At 34.7% G+C, this 19,721-nt stretch overlaps 3 protein-coding genes, 1 non-coding gene and 1 pseudogene across 5 annotated transcripts; 4 read left to right on the top strand and 1 right to left on the bottom strand.

The window, feature by feature from the left end:
• The first annotated feature begins 395 nt into the window (after positions 1–395).
• TRNAL-CAA (transfer RNA leucine (anticodon CAA)) lies at positions 396–479 on the top strand. Its single transcript has one exon. It is a non-coding gene; the product is annotated as a tRNA-Leu (tRNA).
• Positions 480–487: 8 nt separating this feature from the next.
• LOC142531685 (pentatricopeptide repeat-containing protein At5g09450, mitochondrial-like) lies at positions 488–2,688 on the top strand (annotated as a pseudogene).
• A 3,057-nt stretch (positions 2,689–5,745) lies between these two features.
• LOC142530871 (root phototropism protein 3-like) lies at positions 5,746–8,909 on the top strand. Of its 2 annotated transcripts, XM_075636755.1 has the most exons (4): positions 5,747–6,162; positions 6,418–6,487; positions 6,577–7,902; positions 8,187–8,909. In XM_075636755.1, the coding sequence occupies exons 1-4, from the start codon at positions 6,050–6,052 to the stop codon at positions 8,724–8,726; spliced, it is 2,049 nt and encodes a 682-aa protein (XP_075492870.1). In that variant the 5' UTR covers positions 5,747–6,049; the 3' UTR covers positions 8,727–8,909. The 2 variants fall into 2 exon arrangements, with proteins under 2 accessions (XP_075492871.1, XP_075492870.1); XM_075636756.1 differs by lacking the exon at positions 6,418–6,487 and having other exon boundaries at positions 5,746–6,162.
• A 1,640-nt stretch (positions 8,910–10,549) lies between these two features.
• LOC142531640 (transcription factor SAC51-like) lies at positions 10,550–14,321 on the bottom strand. Its single transcript, XM_075637853.1, is given in 5 exon segments — positions 10,550–12,122; positions 12,124–12,377; positions 12,469–12,621; positions 12,733–13,378; positions 14,164–14,321. Coding segments are annotated over 2 exon segments (1,074 nt in total). The 5' UTR covers positions 12,331–12,377; positions 12,469–12,621; positions 12,733–13,378; positions 14,164–14,321; the 3' UTR covers positions 10,550–11,255.
• A 2,008-nt stretch (positions 14,322–16,329) lies between these two features.
• Positions 16,330–17,547, top strand: LOC142530712 (uncharacterized). The gene has a single exon (XM_075636526.1). It carries the CDS (start codon positions 16,330–16,332, stop codon positions 17,545–17,547), a length of 1,218 nt encoding a protein of 405 aa, XP_075492641.1.
• The last annotated feature ends 2,174 nt before the right edge of the window (positions 17,548–19,721 follow it).

Below are 19,721 nucleotides of genomic sequence, written 5' to 3'. Positions count from 1 at the left end.
TGAGGAGGTTAGAAAAATTGTTTGAGGAGGTCACCAAATTTTTTTCTTTTTTTATCCTCTTTTTCAACACAAAAAATTCTTTCTTTTTTCTACAATAATATTATTACATTTTTTTTATTGAAATTAAGTTCAATAGAAAAATATTTTTTTTGTCATACACAATAATATGTACAAACACACTAATTATAATATTAATTTCAAATTATAAATGTCCAATATTCATTCTTTAAATTGATTAAACAATATTTCAAATTATGTTACATGCAACACGTGTGCCTCAGTCGCTAGTATTTATTAAAAATTCAAGGATTCAAGAGTCAAACTTTGATGTTATCTTATTTGATTAACTAATTTATAATAAATATATAAAATAAATTCGAGCTTCTAATTGGCAAGTCAGGATGGCCGAGTGGTCTAAGGCGCCAGACTCAAGTTCTGGTCCTCTAACGAGGGCGTGGGTTCAAATCCCACTTCTGACATTTTCCTTTCTTTTTTTTTTTCTGATGCATCATTTTAAATTTGTATCCATTTTTTCTTTATCGATTTTCGGTAAAAGCTTAAACCTTTGCTTGGTTGATGCCGAATATCGTTTGAATCGTGTGCTGTTAACTATGGCAGCTGCAATCTTATTCTCCACTCTTTCTCGGTAAAACCTTCATTTGATTTACCATCATCATGATTTATTTCTACTGAATTGGCTTAAATTTCTCTGTAGAAATGCACGTGGATGCAGGAGAATGTCCTTCAGACCCTTTTCTTCAAGCACCGAAGCTATCATAATCCATGGAGAAAAAAACGCAGATGGTTGCGGGGAAGAAGAAAAAAAGGATGATTTGAGGAGTAGAATTTTCAGGGTTCGGCTCCCAAAGAGAAGTGCCACCTACGTTCTACAGAAATGGGTCAACGAAGGTCGCGAGATTACAGTTTCTGAACTCAGAAATATCTCCAGAGATCTCAGCAGATCACACCGCTACAAGCATGCCCTCGAGGTCTGTAATTGTTCTTCTATAAAAAAAAAAAAGGAGACTTTTGTGTGATATTAATTGCACGGGGTATGCTAAGGTGAAATGTGCTTTTGTTTGTTAATATTGATTCGGTTCCTCAAGAAAATCTCTTGTTGTCTTGATTTGTGTGGGCAATATGTTTGATAGAATGATTGACAGAACATGGTTCGGAAGGGTGTCTTGCTCTGAGTTTATAATATATTTGTAAGAATCTGGAGGATGGGGATTGAGCTAGTGCAATGTGTGGCTGTCACCCTAAAACAAATTTCAAAATTTTATTCTGTGAGTCTAGTACTTTAACTGGACGAGGAGAATCATCTTTCCTGGCAGATTTTTGTGATAATTTGATTGGTTTATCTGATGTAATCTCGTTATCTTTTGAGTTAGTGGAACAGAATTGTAAAATCGGTAGCTTCTTTTCAAATTGCTGTCGGGTGCATGTCTTTGTTCCAACATAAAATAAACTTCTGATATTTTATTGAGTACCTGCTCTTTAAGTTCAAGATGTGATGCCTTCTGCTGAAGCTTGAAAATATTAACTCATTTGATGTTAAGTGTTATATAATCTTGCAGGTATCTGAGTGGATGGTCAGTCACGAGGAGTTTCAGCTATCCGACTCAGACTACGCATTCCGTGTTGATCTGATGACCAAAGTCTTTGGCATCGAAGCTGCTGAACAGTACTTTGAGAGGCTGCCTCCATCGGCAAAAACTTGCGAAACCTACACTGCTCTCCTCCACTCTTATGCAGGATTGAAGCTGACTGAAAAGGCAGAGGAATTCTACAAAAGAATGACAGAGGAGGCAAATCTTTCCTTGAGTGCCATCACTTACAACGAACTAATGACTTTATATGTGTCAGTGGGACATTTTGAAAAGGTACCTCAGATTATTGAGGAAATGAAACGCCAGAACATTGCGCCTGATCTTTTCACCTACAATCTTTTGGTAAGTTCTTGTGCTGCATCTCTCAACATTGATGAGGTGAGAAGGGTTCTTGATGAGATGAGTCGAGTCTTGATCCAGGGTGTAACAAAAGTTGGCTTTGATACAGGAAACTTGCTGACATATACATCATATCTGGTCGTTTGACAAAACTGGATGCCAACGCTGTGGTTGAAAGTGAAAAGGATATTACACAAAGAGAACTGATATGTTATGATTTTTTACTCATTCTTCACGGTGGTTTGGGGAACAAAGATAAACTTGATCAAATTTGGAAACTTTCAGTATGACGAGGCAAAAGTTGACCGGCAGAAACTATGTTTGTGTTCTTTCTTCATATCTGATTCTTGGACATCTGAAAGAGGTGGGTGAGATAATTGATCAGTGGAAGAAATCTTCAACTCCCTCATTCAATAGCTCCATGTGCGGTAAACTTCTCGAGGCATTTAAGGACGTCGGGCTGACAGAGGAAGCGAAAAGTTTTCAGAAGTTGCTTGGTGAAAAGGGGTGTGTTCTAATGGATGAAATTCAATGAGGGTTGTGGAAAATTCCCAGCTTCATGTGGTTATTGCGGCATAATTTTAATAATGCTTGATATCCAAGAGGAATTATAACCTCAGATCTTGTGTTTTACGGTCGTAGTTCATTCTTATTCATGTCGAATGGGACTCGTATATTACAATCGTTTGCACCTGGGGTTGATGCCTTGGAGGTGGCAGGATCAAATCCATCACTTTCAGTTTCAGTTATCAAATGGACTGGCTTGATTTTTTTGGACACAAAGAACAACCTCCAGTCCCTCTCTTTTTGGCAAAGCACAATGAAGCAAAGACACATTACAGAAAGCACTTCGAGTTACCTTCTTGTAATTATGATGAGATTTATAGACTCTTTCTATTTTTTTTAATAAAAAAAATCATGGGTATCACCACTACCAAACTATTTTAGGTTCGATGTTGATGCAGGCTTTGATATTAGAAACAACAAATTTAGTGTTGGGACGGTGGTGCGTAATACATTGGGACATGTTTGTGGTGTGCAAGCTAGCTTTATCAGATGTCTAGGTTCAGTTACTTGTGCGGAGTTGTTGGCAATCAGAAGCGGGATGAACTTATGTCTCCGGATTGGGCTATCAAATGTTTGTATATTTTCTGACTCATTGGAAGCCGTTAGGATGGTCCTTTCACACGTAGAAGATCTTGGATCTGCTGGGGTTCTTGCCTTGGAAATCCAATCAATGTTAGAGCTTTCAAATTTTCATTCCATCAAACATGTGCGACGAAAGGCCGTCGAAGTGGCTCACATTTTAGTTCGCAAAGCTTTGTCTTGTAATAGCTCCATTAATTGTGTTAATGACGATGTATCATTGTGGCTTGTATACATTGTATCTCGGACTTCCCGAATTAATGTTATTATAGTTCATTTCAAAAAAAAAATTCCTCAACGTAAATTTCGTAACACCTACCCCCATTGAATTAGGATCCCAAAATTATACATGTCAAAACGGGCTGACGGGACGGGCTAGCCCGCAACCGCCGCAACCCGCCGTTAGGCGGGGCGGGGCGGGCCAGCCCGCCATTTTGGCGGGCCTCTAAATGGCCAACCCAGCCCAACCCACCTTGGGCCGCGGGTTATGCGGGCCAACCCGCTTATTATTTTTTTTAAAAAAAAATACTAAACAGTATTAAAATAAACATAGAAAAAAAATATATTTCAGTCAAATAGTTTCATAAAAAACTTAAAAACATTGAAATAAGACATTGAAAGCATACAACAATCAACATAATCCATAAAAAAATGAAGTGCTTATTCTAATTCACACAAGATTTCATCGTACACATGTACAAAAAATTAACTCATGTAATATCACCAACCGTAAATACAATGCAACCTTTAAATATGAATTCCAAATCTTTTTTTGTATACATTTTCTCCAGTTTCTTAAGGATTTATCCTCACAAGAAAACAAAAATTAACGATCTTAAGGGTTTGTCCGCACAAGGCACCTAGCTCTTACCATCCATATTTTCTTAAAAAGTGAGAAACATTGGAACATAACAGAAAGTCAAGGAAACAGACGGTTGTAAATTTCAAAAAATATTATGTGTTCAACAATACACATAATTACTTTATTTAATAAATTATTTCGATAATTCTGGATTAGTTCGAGTTAAACATTAAAAAAAGAGAGGTGACTGGAGAGTTAACATCTTAAAAAAAAATAGAAGTATAGAAATTTTACGAGAGTGATTGAAGTTAGGCACATGAGAAAAAATAAGAAAGAAATAGGAATTTTTATATAAAACTTAAAAATATAAAATTCTACCCTAATTTGACGGGCTTAGGCACATGAGAGAAAATAAAGAAGAAATATGAATTTTTATATAAAACTTAAAAATATAAAATTCTATTCTAATTTGGCGGGCAACCTAAACGGGCTCAACCAGTTTGGCTCGCCTCCAAACGAGCTGCTATTTTATCAACCCAACTCGCTCAATTTTTATGGCGGGGCAGGTCCGACCCGACGGGCCTGACCCAATTTGACAAGCCTACCCAAAATATGGACCATTCATATTTTTGTCCAAATTTGATTGGCCAAAGGCTCTAAAATCTGGGCCATCAAATATTTTATGGTCATAAAAGGGTTATCCGATGGTGGTAGTCCTACTAATTGGAACTATGATTTGTGATGAATTATTATAGCAAAAATATCAGACATAATGAATGATGACTATTCTTGACATATAATCTGACCGCTTCTTTTAACATAATGACAAATAATTGAATTATCAAAATTTAATATTTAGAGAAAAAATACAATAAAATTGAAAAGTTCTATTTTATGTGGATTTTTTTACTGTTTAATATACTAACTCGTTCAAAAGATTTGAAAATTTTATATTAGCATTAAATGAGAGGACCCGGATAAGATCCATTTCAAATTATTGCTTTTTTTAAAAAAACATAAATTTTTAAAAATTAAAAGCAAAATCTCAATGAAATATAATTGGTGTTAGATTCTGACTCCAACTTTACCAAGGCCATGTGGAGCTTTGTCACTTCAGATATCTCATCGAGACATATTGGTCCTCCGTTTATTGGCATAGGCATATTCCATAATAAAATTGACACCTAAGTTATTAGAAAAATCTTTAATCGAAATATAAACTGTGAGAGATTAAAAAAAAAAAAACTCATACTGATGGGCACAAGCACCCGCGCCATCCTTTCCGTTGGGTTGACATCCGCTATGACGATGCGACATAAATTATATTGGTACAACTTCTGTTATAAATTACATTTTAAAAAAATTTCATGGGTGGTTCTTATTTAAAATATATTTTAATGTATTTATAGTTATTTTGAATTTTTCTATTTAATTGCTTATATAAATATTTATTAGCTGATCATATATAGGATAAAATATAGTATTGAAATATTTAAATTGATTTCAATTTTTTTTTCTTGTGCAATCTAAAGTCAAGGTTTCAAGTTTTATTATCAATCTTATAAGTTATTTATATATATAAATATTTAATTTACTCTAATCTTAATTAATGTAAAGTAATTAACGTAATTATATATATATATATATATTTGAAATACACTAGGCTATGTTTAATAAAGTTATATGGTGATATAATTTCCAGAGTGAATGTTTGTCATACTGACAAAGAATCTGTGGAAAACATTAAAACTGGACATGTGATTGGAAGCTTCATATACTTTCTTTAAAATTTATTTTTGAAGAATGTCAAGGTGAAAAATATAAAAGAAATTACCATTTCAAGAAAGAATATGAAAAGCTTGCAGTTTTGGTTTGATACAGAGTATCTGAATTTGATGGCCCTCTTTTTTTCATCATTAGTGAAAAGATACAAAAACAGTGTTAGCCAGCCCATTACTCACAGCCTTGAAAATCAGTGCGAAACCCGACAATTTTCAGATAAATCCAATCAGATCATGTGGATTCTTCCCCTTCTACTTATCATCATCTACTAGTGGTGCTGTGCTCTCATTTTCCTCTGCACTTTTTGTAGGATAGGGGCATTTTCTTGAATAACTTCTGTTGGTCTTTAGTTTTAGTTCGAGTCTTCACTATGTGGGATTCAGAAAGTGAAGCTGGAGGGATTCGAGATTATAGCAATGGAGTCCTGCCATCAAGCAAGACTGGAGTCAAAACTGATGGGTTTGAGCAGAGAGGGCAATCTTGGTAAGTAACGCTAATTTTCTTCGATGTTGTGGTATATTTTTGTGTAAAACTTACAATTTTATGTAAAATTTGTGTGAAGGATTCTATGTCTCTTGGTGTAATTGATGTGTATATGGAAGTATTATGTTTTATATGAGTTTTTATAACATAACATATCTTTTGTTTTGGTGGGGTTGAGAAGTTAACTTATACTGAAAATATTAGAACTTGATGGCTTTTTAAAATGGGGTCTTTCTGTGATGTTGTTGACAATAGGTATGTTGCTACTGATATTCCAAGTGATCTTTTAGTTCAACTTGGAGATGTTAGTTTCCATTTGCACAAGGTAGATGTTAACTCTTTCATTTTCACATTTTAGTTTCCGTAACACTTTTATATAAGATTGAGTGATGTTCAATCTTTCTTCCTGAATAGTATCCTCTTCTTTCTCGATGTGGAAAGATGAATCGAATAATATATGAATCGCGGGACGAAGAGTTGAACAAGATAATCCTAGATGAGCTTCCAGGAGGTCCCGAGGCCCTCGAATTGGCAGCAAAATTCTGTTATGGAATAGCTGTTGATCTAACAGCAACGAATATCTCCGGTTTGAGATGTGCGGCGGAGTATCTTGAAATGACGGAGGATTTAGAAGAAGGGAATCTTATATTCAAAACAGAAGCTTTTCTGAGCTATGTAGTTTTATCTTCTTGGAGGGATTCTATTGTAGTGTTGAAAAGTTGCGAAAAATTGTCACCTTGGGCGGAAGATCTCCAGATTGTGAGGAGATGTAGCGAGTCTATTGCTTGGAAAGCTTGTGCAAATCCTAAAGGAATAAGGTGGCAGTATACAGGAAAACCCCCAAGAGTTTCTAGTCCGAAATGGAATGAAATGAAAGATTCTAGCCCGAGTAGAAACCAACAAGTGCCGCCGGACTGGTGGTTCGAAGATGTTTCCATTTTGCGCATCGATCATTTTGTTCGCGTTATCACTGCCATTAAGGTGAAGGGTATGAGGTATGAACTGGTTGGAGCTTCCATTATGCAGTATGCGACTAAGTGGCTCCCAGGGCTCTTAAAAGAAGCATCTGCATCAGGCTTTAGTTTGGGATTAGGTTCGGGATTTGGGTCTTCAGTCGAAGAGGGAAGTAATAGCACCGACGTAGATATAAGTAACAGCAGCTGGAAAGGGGGACTGCACATGATAGTGGCGGGAAATAAAGAGGATACACCAATAGTTCAGGCCAAGGATCAAAGAATGATCATTGAAAGCCTCATAAGTATAATCCCACCACAGAAAGATAGCGTTTCATGTAGTTTTCTTCTCCGGTTGCTGAGAATGGCAAACATGTTGAAAGTGGCTCCTGCTTTGGTTACTGAGCTTGAAAAACGAGTTGGGATGCAGTTCGAACAAGCCACATTGGGTGATCTACTCATGCCTTCTTACAACAAGAACGAAACCTTATATGATGTTGACTTAGTGCAGAGGCTTCTGGAGCATTTCCTGATTCAAGAACAGGTGGAGAGTTCGAGCCCCCACACGCAGTCATTTTCTGATATGAAAATGTATGATGGAGCTCAACGGGGGACGAATCCTAATGCGAAAATGAGAGTGGCAAGGCTTGTCGACAGCTATCTCACAGAAGTATCGAGGGACAGGAACCTGTCATTGACGAAATTCCAGGTCCTGGCTGAAGCCCTACCTGATTTTGCTAGAACTTGTGATGATGGATTGTACAGAGCTGTTGATTCCTACCTAAAGGTAATCATTTATATGTCAAAGTTCATGCATATTATGTTCAGCTCATATTTATCGTAAAATCTAGTACATTTCAACACACCGAAAGTAATTACCTGCAAAATTGCGACCTAAATAATTTAAACAGTATAACACCCCAAACAACATGTTTTGATTCACTATGCTCCATATGGCATGGACATTTGTTGTTAGCGGATATCATGTCAAATCGAATTTTTGTTTCTTGAATTTGCAAATGTTTAATCATAGAAACCAAATTTTATCAATATTTGCTGATAATTTTATAGGCGCATCCAACATTGACTGAACATGAAAGGAAGAGACTCTGCCGTGTAATGGATTGCCAAAAACTCTCAATCGACGCTTGTATGCATGCTGCACAAAATGAACGACTCCCTCTCAGAGTCGTCATCCAAGTCCTCTTTTCTGAGCAGGTGAAAATAAGCAACGCCATAGCCAACAACACTTTAAAAGAAACTGGTGAATCCCAGTATCAGCCCTTGATATCCAACAGAAAAACTCTACTCGAAGCAACGCCACAATCCTTCCAAGAAGGATGGACTGCAGCGAAAAAGGACATCAACACACTTAAATTCGAACTTGAGACTGTGAAGGCCAAGTACTTAGAACTACAAAACGACATGGAAATGTTGCAAAGGCAGTTCGATAAGGTGACAAAGCCAAAATCAAGCTCTCCATGGAGTAGCGGATGGAAGAAACTGAGCAAACTTGCAAAGATTGCAGAAAATGGTGATGATGGAACTGATCAGGGAACAAATCCAGAACAAAGAAAGGCACCAAGAAGGTGGAGGAATTCCATTTCTTGAAAAACCAGTCTTAAACTAAGACCTCAGCAGATAAATTAATAGTTCAGCTCTGTGTTGTAAAATTTTTGTGCTTCATTTTCATTTTTTCTTCTAAGACATTTGTTTCTAAGATAGGTGATTCAGAAACTAGTAACTATATTGTTACCATTGTTTGATGTGTGTTCTTTGATTCACCTCATTAAACTGTGTGGTTCGAAAGAAATATCGTTTGATGCACATATAACACTTGTAGCTACACACACACACACACACACATATATATATGTATATATATACATGTATATCCCAGACTTTGTTGTATAGAACATCACAAAGCCTGATTTTGTTATGAAAGTGGAGATGATTGGAAGTAGTTTTGGCGAATATGCCCCAAAAAAAATACACCACACATGCAAAGCAAACAGGTTAGCGAACCCACTGTCATGCTGTCTACTACAGCTATGTATCCTTGGCCTTATTCTGTTATCTTTTATGGAGCAAGGAATTGATATTAATTATATGTCACCCAATAATTGCACATTTCTTCTTTGGGGAAATAACATATGGTAAAAAGTAAGTTGAACAAATATACCTCAACATGTTTGAACTGAAACAATGGCTACAAGCTATACTCTTACTCCACACATGCTTTGAGTTGTTTGTGTCAGCAAAATTTGTCTAAAAACTGTCTGCAACTCTTTACATGATACAGACGATCGGAGTTGCACCATAATATGCTATGACATGTATAGTGTGCACGATTGTTGGAAGCACGGTTCTTCAGCATGTCCGAGTACCGTGGTGACTTATCGAACATAACGAACCGTTCTGATAGCTCGGTTCTACAGTTCAGGAGAATGACTTTAATATGTAAAAACGATTGTTTTATTCCAATAGTGTTAAAAAAACATGGCTTTAAATTTTGACAACATGCGTTTGGAAAGTAGTGGGAAAATGAGAAGAATGAAGTATGAAGAGACATGGCACTTGAGATTGTGTCTGAGACAGGTAAGGAGACAAAAGATGCGCAGCCCACAAGCCATGATTGCCTGTATAGGCTTGAAACTTTATTATTAAAACATATTGCAGAATGGGTTTTAATTATGAGGAATAGATGCACTTATTTCAGTTTCTTTTTCATTTCGATGCTAAATATTTTAATCTTGAGTATTTTAAATAAATTGATAATATCAATAAAAAAAATTGAAAATTTGAATAATTAATTGGTTTTATTATTATAATTTTTTTTTTTGTTTAATCATATATTTAAAATATGATTTTTTTTGGGGATTAAGTCAGATACCACTACAACAGACAAATGGCAGCTAGGTTGTGCTGACATGGTAGTTGTGATTGTCATTTTCATAATCATAATTTTTAATAATTAATAGTAATAATATTAATTCTTTTTTTTTCCCCCTTCAGAAATTATTACCTCTTAGCGTTCATATGCAGTTGTTGGAACAACCAGTTCATTTGCTAAACCTCTATGATTAAGAGAAGTAATATACAATTTTCCCCCTAAAATTGTAATAGTTAGAAGCTAATGATGATAATTCCCTTTTCAATCCCACCAATTATCCCAAGGCAAATAACCCAAACCAAACATAGCAATAATAGTCATTCATTCCTAGTCAAGATCTCCAATCCGCTCCTCTATGTGGAGAAAAGATTACATTGAGTCTATATATAACATTATCCCAACTAAATAAAAGTAATCAAAAAATTTCAAGAAAAGGCCACATGACAGCACACACCACAGAAAAAGGCCATTTAAAAAAAAAAAAAAGACCACAAGAATCAATAGAAACAGAAAAGCCAAAGAAAAGCAGAAGAGAAGTAAATAAACAGCTCAAACAAAGACTATATAATAAAGAACACTCCATAGTCAAATTTATACAACAAACACACAACATAACGATACAACAAGAAACAGGACAGATAATACATGCATGTCCCCTCGTAAATACTGCAACTTATACAACACAAACCTCACAAGTGGAAACCAACAAAAAGATTTGGTAATGGATCTCTATTCCACAAATTCATGATGAATCTTGGGGGCGCGGGTCCACCTTAGACTAATAGCTTGACTTAGTGATTGAAGACTAAAGATGCAATATTTTCAAGGGAAAACAGTATTAAAGCAGGAAACAATTGAAAATGGAAGGTGGGTCCCCTACTCACCAAACACGCATGCTCTTGATCCATGGAGTTATTTCTCAACAATCGAAGAAAGAGGCACCACACCACTATGCTTTCATATCTACCACACTTTGCTTTCACCCCTAAAAAGTTCCAAATACAATCATTCAAGTCAAGAGTGTGTATTATAGCCCCTTTTTTCTTCACCACCTCAAGAGTTAAAAAGCACAGATTTCATCCCATTAGGCTCCCCTTTTCTTGGCCCACACCACATACCAATGCACTAATAGGGTGAAAAGCATGGTAAATGCTGAAGTAGGGAGAATTCCCACCTTGCTACTTTCATTAAGTTTATTCGAACACACGTAGTAGTTTCTTCTTCCAGTCGTCTCTCTAAATAGAGTGTCAAGGAAAATAGGCAAGTTTGCCATTAAAGTTGGAGTGACCAAGAGATTCGGCCTCGAGTTTCATGAGTTTCAAGTGAGTAATAGCTTTGTCAATTATGAAAAGTGGATCCTTACTCTTCACCCCAGGGATGATACTCTCTAGGATCTTTAATGCCTCGCGGACTTTAATCTTCTTTTCTCTCTTGCTGGAGTAGATGTCATCAGAGCAGTTTCTCATACCGGCATTACTTGATTCCTCATCGTCCTCGTATCCATATGAACTATCCAGTTTCGTGGTACTTTCAGTACCCACCAATGATGGTTGCTTCAAGCCACCATCAAGCAATTTTCGCCTTTTAGGCAAGTAATCAGAACTCGCCACTTCTTCGTCAAGTTTCTCAAATAATTTGTCCTTCCCATGCACATCTTGAGTGATATATGGAGTATGCCCCGTGCTAGTAACTTCATCATTTTCACCATCATCATCATCCTCATACTCCTCTTCACCATCAGAGTAAAGCAAAGCATCGATTTCTTCGGAATCTTCAAGCATCTCATCTTCTCCATCAGTCAACTGATTTTCATCCCATTTTTCTTCCCTGGGATTCACCAAAAAATGCTCGACTACTTGAGCTGCTGGTTTTTCGTGCGAACCATTAGCACAAGCAGGAATCTTGGAGGCAACAATCTGATTTTGGTGAGAAAAGGGGGAGCTAAAAAACAATCTAGTTTTATTTCCAGATTGGTCGAAAATCAGAAACTTTTTTTGAGCGCAAGTGGCGTCAATCGGTTTAGCTGCGACCCCAAGCCTGTTAAGTAAGCCGCATTGGGAATTTTTGGAATACAGGTAACCAGTACCATGTGGCACATCACAATTCAGAGGTGGCAGTTTTCAAGAAAGCGTCAACTGCATCTTGATGCCCAGCATTTGAACCAGGTAAAATAGAAACTGAAAATTCTGGCAAAGAAACATTGGCAGTACATGTGGAAGGAGGGATGCACTGGTCCAGCTGTAAAAGGGGCAAGTGGTCCAAACCAGGGGAGTTCGAAGCAGAGAACTGCTGACAAGTATGAGACTCTTTGACCATAACCATCCAGTCAAAAGAGCAACCTGGCACACAAGATTTGTCAAAAGGCAAACCTGGTGGCATGATTGAAATAGTCATTACAAAGATAAAAAAAGAATAGCGATAACTTAAGTGCAATTACCATAAAAATATAGATAAACATACCAGGATAATACTTGAATTTAGTCTGCAAATACAACAATTTTGGGTAGGCTAACAAAAACAAGAAAAAGGAAAGTGTGGCTAGCTTGATGTGGACACGAAAGCTTGGAAGCAAAACTACGTTACAGGTTTCAGCAAGTGACGGAAGTACTCAGCCTGCAACAGTCAAAGAACCAAGCTCAGTTGAATAAGGCAGTATCGAAATAGAATTTCAAACACACGAGATCAAATATCATAGCCAGAACTATGAACTAATCATGAACGAACCTGACAATTCTGCAAATGTCGAAAGCATTCTATTACTCTAACTATGATGGTTGTTCTCCCAGCAATCCCATTTTCATGTTTCAGCGCCCTAAATCTCGTCCGGCCAGCAGCTTGGCACACCATAACTCCTTTTGACACTTTAGCTGACTTCAGAAGACAAATTTTGGATGCAAAAATGATGGCTACAATCTAGATATTGAGAAAGGGCAGGCTAAGCTGAAAACAAGCTTGAAGATGTCTAGTATTTGCTGTTTAATAATAAAACTGACTGAAATAAAACAAAAGCTTACAGAGTTAAAGAAGACAACTACAATTCAAAGTAAAGGTTACAATTGGCTCGTCTAAACAACTATTTGGCGTTTGAATCTTTTGGCTTCTGTTATAGGATAAAGAAAAAACAAGTAAAGAGAGGAAAGTGATTGGATCCCATGGATGACAAATTTGAAGGACTACGTAATAACGAGGATAAATTTGATAGAAAACTAGCAACTTATAGAACAACCCTGCAGTACAGATTCAATGAGATAAAATTGTGAAAAACATCAGTAGACAGACTCGGACCCCGCATAATGTCCAATTCCTAAATCAAATTGAGAAAACTGCAGTTGAATCATGAATGTTCAAATGTTGATACACCCCTAGCAACCTGAAATAACAGAAAATGGGAATATCTGTTAGGCACAATGAGAGTGCTTAGCATATGTAATAGGCACAAAAGAATTAGAGAGACTCATAGTAGAACATTTGTAAATCAAAAGGAGTAAAAAAAATTATAGAGACCACTTTAAGTATGTGAAAAACCGACCTTTGCAGAATTTTAAAAAGAGGAACTCAACAATTTATGAGGTGAGTAACTCCAAAATTTCTTACCGTTTTTCTTCCTCCCGAGATCAAATCTTAATCTTGCATTCTCATCCAAATTTAAAAGAGAACCGCATATCAAGTCATCTTAATTACTTGACATGACACCGAAATTATAGACATCACACCACTTTTTCAAGTATTCACACATTCATGAAAATGACAGCATAATCCGTCTATTCAAGAGAAAAAAAAAGAGCTTTAAGAACCAGTTACTTGAACTGGGATGAACGTCAACAAATCTGTGATATACTTTCACTGTGAGCTATGTCCTAACGTTTTTGCTTCAATTTACCGTAACTACCGACAAAATCAACATATATGGAAGATCTCGGAAAGATAAAAAAGGAAACCATAAAAATAAAACCAAGAAACAAAAAAAGACAACAACAAATCTTGACCAAAACGAGGAGAGATTTCCCAGATCTTATAGATCATCATGAAGAGATTATAAACAAACTGAAAGTGAAAGCCACAAAAAAAAAGTAAGTATATATCAAGAATCAAGAAAATCGATAAACGAAAAAAGACAAAACACAGAATCTTGAGAAGGGTCTTCAGACAACTTACAGATCGCCTAGCAGAGTCGAAGATCCTGAGATTTCTGAAGGGTTTCAGTTCATGTGACGAATGGGTAAGATGCAGAGGAAAGGGAGGAGAAGATAAACAGTGTTCAGTGGATAGCAGTTGACAGTAGGCAGCAATAATAAGGGGTTTGTTGTTATCATAAAGAAATATTATTCCCGCTTTGCCCTTTGCTTCCTAAATTGAATATAAACTCTTTTTAAAAATTAAAAAATATATATATTGAAAGGATATCTGGAAATGATTTAATTTTTTGTATTGAATTTTAATTTAAAATTATTAAAATAGATTATAAAATATATAAAAATTTAAACGGTGAAATTTATATGAATGGATTTTGAATTTTAAATACATAAAAATAATTAAATAAAATTAATAGTATGAAAAATAAAAACATAAAATGTATCTTTAAAAAATCAAATAAACAACCTATAAACAGGAAAAAAAAAGAAAAAAAAAGAGGGGGGCTAATATTTTTGTTAGTAAACTGGTTTAATTTTTTGAAATTTGTACTCTCAAATAGAATATTTTATGCCCTTTGTATTTACAACCTAAAAAATAAAAGACATATTTTTTTGGCATTATTAGACATGATCAAGAGCGTAAACGAATCAATTGAGCAGAATATCAGTAAAAACATAATGTTTGTATTCGTCTCAAATTGAGTATATTTAAATTTGAGTTCGATTCAAAACTCAAATTTTCTAAATTTTTTACTCGAACTCGACTCAAAGTAAAGTTCGAGAGTTTATTCGTTTAGAGCCCTACAGATGATGATCACATGATCAATATTTAAGGGAAACACACACACACACACTTAATACACTAATTAAGTTCAAGCAGGTCTAACGACCCCAGATTTAATGTGACATGATACATATAATAATGATAATAATAAATTATGGTGGTGTGAAAAATAATTTAATAACATAAATAAAATAATAATATCAGCATTAATTAGACACATGGAAGATGTATAATCCGATTTAATCATTGACTTCTGAAGCGAAATCACACAAGTTTGGTTGACAAATCTCGAAGCAAAAGTTAAATTTTAATATTTATACATACTTTTTTTTTTCCAAAATAAAAAATAAAAAATTGTTCATCTTCTTTATATTTCAATGTTGATAGGACGACTATTTTTAAACACAAAAGTTCGTGGCATGTTCTGATAATAATATCCAAAATAACATTTATTTTTAAATATGTTCATTTAAATTAAATATAGTTTTGCAATTTAAAAAAGTTGAGTCATTTTACGGATTATCTTACGATGTATTTGGAATCAAATGTTAGTTTTTGTATAATTAACATGTATGTCGATTTTCATAAAAATTTGAAATTAAAATAAAAAAGATGAACACCGTCTATGTAAAATAAATAACATCTATTTTGCACAAATTATTAAAACAAGACATGGCTGACTGACTAGAATCTAATTGAGGACACTGTTTCCCCACGGTTAAACCTCAGCCTCCCATGTTGGAAGAAACGAGAATTCATCATTTTTACCAGTAAAATGTTTTGGAGTTTTGGAGTTTTGGAGCATTCCTTGATTCCAGCAATCAAACATGAAACTAACACCACACACAAGTACAGCACCAAATCTTAAAGAAACCACCTTTGACGCCTTGCATGCATGCAAATCCGTGCGCTCCTCTATTCCCCACACCGTATATATTCACACCAATCACCTAATTTCTGTTCATTCATTCATGATTTGATTCGATCGATTCTTGTCTCTTCTCTCTGCCACCGTCTTCGCGTTGGCCAATCTTTCTGGTTGATGGTGGTTGAGTTTTTTTTTTTGAGGATGTGATTTCTTGATTGTATGAAGAGGTAGACCCTTTGATTTCGCAGAAGAACGCATCGAGAAAAATAATGGAAATTGCGAGGATTAGAGAATTGTTGCTCCTGTGGTGTAGAATCCGAAGTTCCCGTGTCGCTCTCGTGGGTGGAAATCACACAGCTGCCAGATTTAGTACTCGCTAGAAGTTTTCTCCATTGCCGCGCTTGATTTTCTTTCTCTTTCATAATTGATTTGTTTTCACTCCTGGTGTTAAAATAAAAAAAAAGGAAAAGTAGGCTATTTTCACAGCGATTCGGATCTAGGATCTTTTTTTATTATTATTTGTTTTGGGGTTGAAGATGGGGTATTTGGCTCGTGGGTGCCGAGCCAGGATTGGCGTGAATGAAATGAGTAATGTGGGGAAAATTGGGTTGAATTCTCAGACTCTTTTGGTGATTAAGTTTCCTGATTCATGGGTTTTGCGTATCTTGTCGAGATCTCTGTTCTTGGCGCTGGTTTTGATGGCATTGCCTTCGCTTGGCTATGTGATGAGAACTTCCACTTCCAATTCGGACACTACAACTGCCAACAGCTTCAAGATTTTACCGGTTCTTTTACGCGATTTAGTGGACGAAGGGCTTATCATGAAAGGCCAGAAAGGTCTTGTTTTAGGCGCTGGAATTGGCGAGATTGATAAAGATTTCGAGTTCCTGAGAAATCGTGGCATTGATTTGGTTGCCGATTATGACATAAAAGCTGCGAGCCAGGTGTTTGATTTTTTATTTGTGAGGAGCCTCAGCGGAATTGAGTTGATCGATCGATCTCTTAAAGAGGGTAGCATCGTGATCTCGCAATTTGGGAATGATCCCTCCAACGAACTGCAATTTCTTGGAAATTATAAAATTGTATACCTCAGGAGATTCGAGTACACTGTGGTGGCAATGAAGAAAGTCGGGGTGTCACCGAATGGTTCTGCATTTCCCCCAACGAGACAAGTTTCTTACGATGATGACACAGCGTCGGAGGAGGAGAAGAAAGCTGCACTGAAGGGATTGGAGGACGCTTTTCTTGAGCCGCCTACAAGAGCGCTGTTGAGGAAAAGACCACGCTTCACATCAAGAAAGATCAAGTTTCTACCTGATCTGTTGAAAGATTCTTTGGAGGTGTATCCCCGGCGAATGTTCATATCCGATGACACAAGTGCATTAGACTGGTTTTACAAGAACTATCCCATGAGGGATCAAGAATTCGAGGTCTATGACATGGAGATCGTTGGCCACAAACACAAGAATGACAATGGTGGGATCCTGCCTCAAGAAACAGGAGTGTCGGCTTGGTTAACGAAGAACGTAAGGCAGAAAGACTACGTCGTGATGAAAGCCGAGGCGGAAGCCGTGGAGGAGATGCTCAAGGATAAGACCATATCTCTTGTGGATGAGTTGTTTCTGGAATGCAAGAACCAATGGCAGCATGGAAATAACAAGAATAAAGGAAGTAAAAGAGCTTATTGGCAGTGTTTGGCATTGTATGGAAAAGTAAGAGATGAAGGAATTGCTGTCCACCAGTGGTGGAATTGATTTATTTGAAACACTTGCAGATTGTTCCAATATTTTTTCCTCAATTTTTTTATGGTTTTGAGTTGTGTTTCTCCTGATTTTAGAATGCTTGCTTGGTGATGTAAATTATAGAAAGAAAGAAATTAAGAGTGTTAATGTCTTGTTTCTTCTGGTTTTCGATTCTTGGTAGTGAAAACTGTTTATTTTCAAGTTTAGTCTTTTGATTTAACTTTTTTTTTTTTTTGGGTTTTACTTTCTGGATATATGTGCATTTTTCTGGTTAATGACTTATATTTTGCAGTTATTAAGTTTTTTTCTGGGTGTTTATATGACTAATATGAAGCATGTCAGTCGGAAGTAAAAATATGATATTGATTGTTGTGATATTTTTGTCTGATTAATCTATGTGCATATAAAGATTCTTGATAAGCATAAATAAAGTGAATTTCTTCTGATTATCACCAATATTGAATATTTTATTTTCTTATCACAGCCATTGCTATTAGTTAAATTATTTATTTTATTTCAAGTAATTGTTTGGATAAATAAAATTATGATAGTACTATCCAACAAGTTTCATGAACTATTATATGAATTCGATTAAATAATATTTGAAACAAAACAAAAATATAAAAATTCAGATAAGACGGTATCACATATCAATTTTGTGATAGAGATCTTCAACCCGATCCGATTTATGAAAATTATTATTATTTATTCTAAAAATATTAACTTTTAATTTAATTATGAATTAAATCGACCAGTTTCACCTAAATAGATTTGTAAAACTGTCTTGGCAAAAACTTGTGTGAAACGGTCTCACGGGTCGTATTTTGTGAGATGAATATCTTGTTTTGGTCATCCATGAAAAAGTATTACCTTTTATGCTAAGAGTATTACTTTTTATTATGAATATCGGTAGGGTTGACCCATCTCACAGATAAAAATTCGTGAGACTGTCTCACAAGAAACCTACTCGACCGTCTTATCATATACATACTCAACAAAAAAATTACTTTTCATAACAAACGAACAAAATATTGCGTGAAGAAAAAATTGTTGAATTTTTTAATCTTGATTTTTGTTGTTGTTAGGATTTACGAAACTTTAAATTTGTAATATATACTTTTACTTACAATTATTTATTTATTAATCCCAATACTATTTAATTGTTCGTATGTAACTACGAAATTATCAAGTAATTTCACATGATCTTATATGAATTTAAAAACTATTAGAATATTTAAATAGTTTTTAATTTTTTTTAAAAAATAGTCAATAAATAAATTTTTAAAAATTAACATATTTATGAATTACTTGAGCCTTCTCACCTATTATTTCAACTATTCCGTTAGAATTTATCAACCTCTTCAATTTCTCATAAAACATTTATTAATGAGTCTAGTACTACTACTGCTACTAATAATAATATATACTTCTATAATATAAAATTAAGTTTGAAACACTAATAATTCTAACTTTAATGTGATGATGGATTTTTTTTAAAATAGCAATATTATCTCTTTAAAATTATAAAAATATTTTATTTTCATTTAATAAAAAATTATTTAAATATCTATTTAAATATTTTTTTATTTTTATCATTATCATATCTACTTTCTTTTTTTTTAAATATTTATTTAATTTTTATCCAAAATTTTGAATTTTTAAAAGAATATATTATTTTTAATATAAAATTATTATAATAAAACAATAAACGAAAAATAAAAAAAATTTAACTCGTAAATATCAAATAGTGTGTGCAAAAGATCTCTAGTAATAATCGGTATTTTTAAAATCGGATCAGATCAGTTGGTTCGATCAAGAACCGACCACTGGTCCAGTCTGAACCTATTTTCTAAACCATTTAATGGTCAAACTTACAAGAATCGATTAGACCAATCATTAACCAATGAACTAGTAAAAATCGACCCGATCGATTCACAACTTTTTATTTTTGTAAATTTTTTAGAATTTGATCATTCTCTTATATATATATTTTAAAATTTATTTTTAGTTTTATATATGATAATTTGGATTTTAATTTTATTAAAAATATTATTTTACCACTATTACAGCTTATTTTGATTTATTTTTTTCTACATAAATAGATAAACTTATATTTGATTTATATATATACATATATATGTTGTTTTAATTTTAAAATTTGATAAATATATTTTAGAATTTAAAAT

The sequence above is a fragment of the Primulina tabacum genome, chromosome 17 (genome assembly GCF_025594145.1).
Source record: "Primulina tabacum isolate GXHZ01 chromosome 17, ASM2559414v2, whole genome shotgun sequence".
Classification (NCBI taxonomy): Eukaryota; Viridiplantae; Streptophyta; class Magnoliopsida; order Lamiales; family Gesneriaceae; genus Primulina; species Primulina tabacum.
This window is presented reverse-complemented; position numbering and strand designations above follow the sequence as displayed.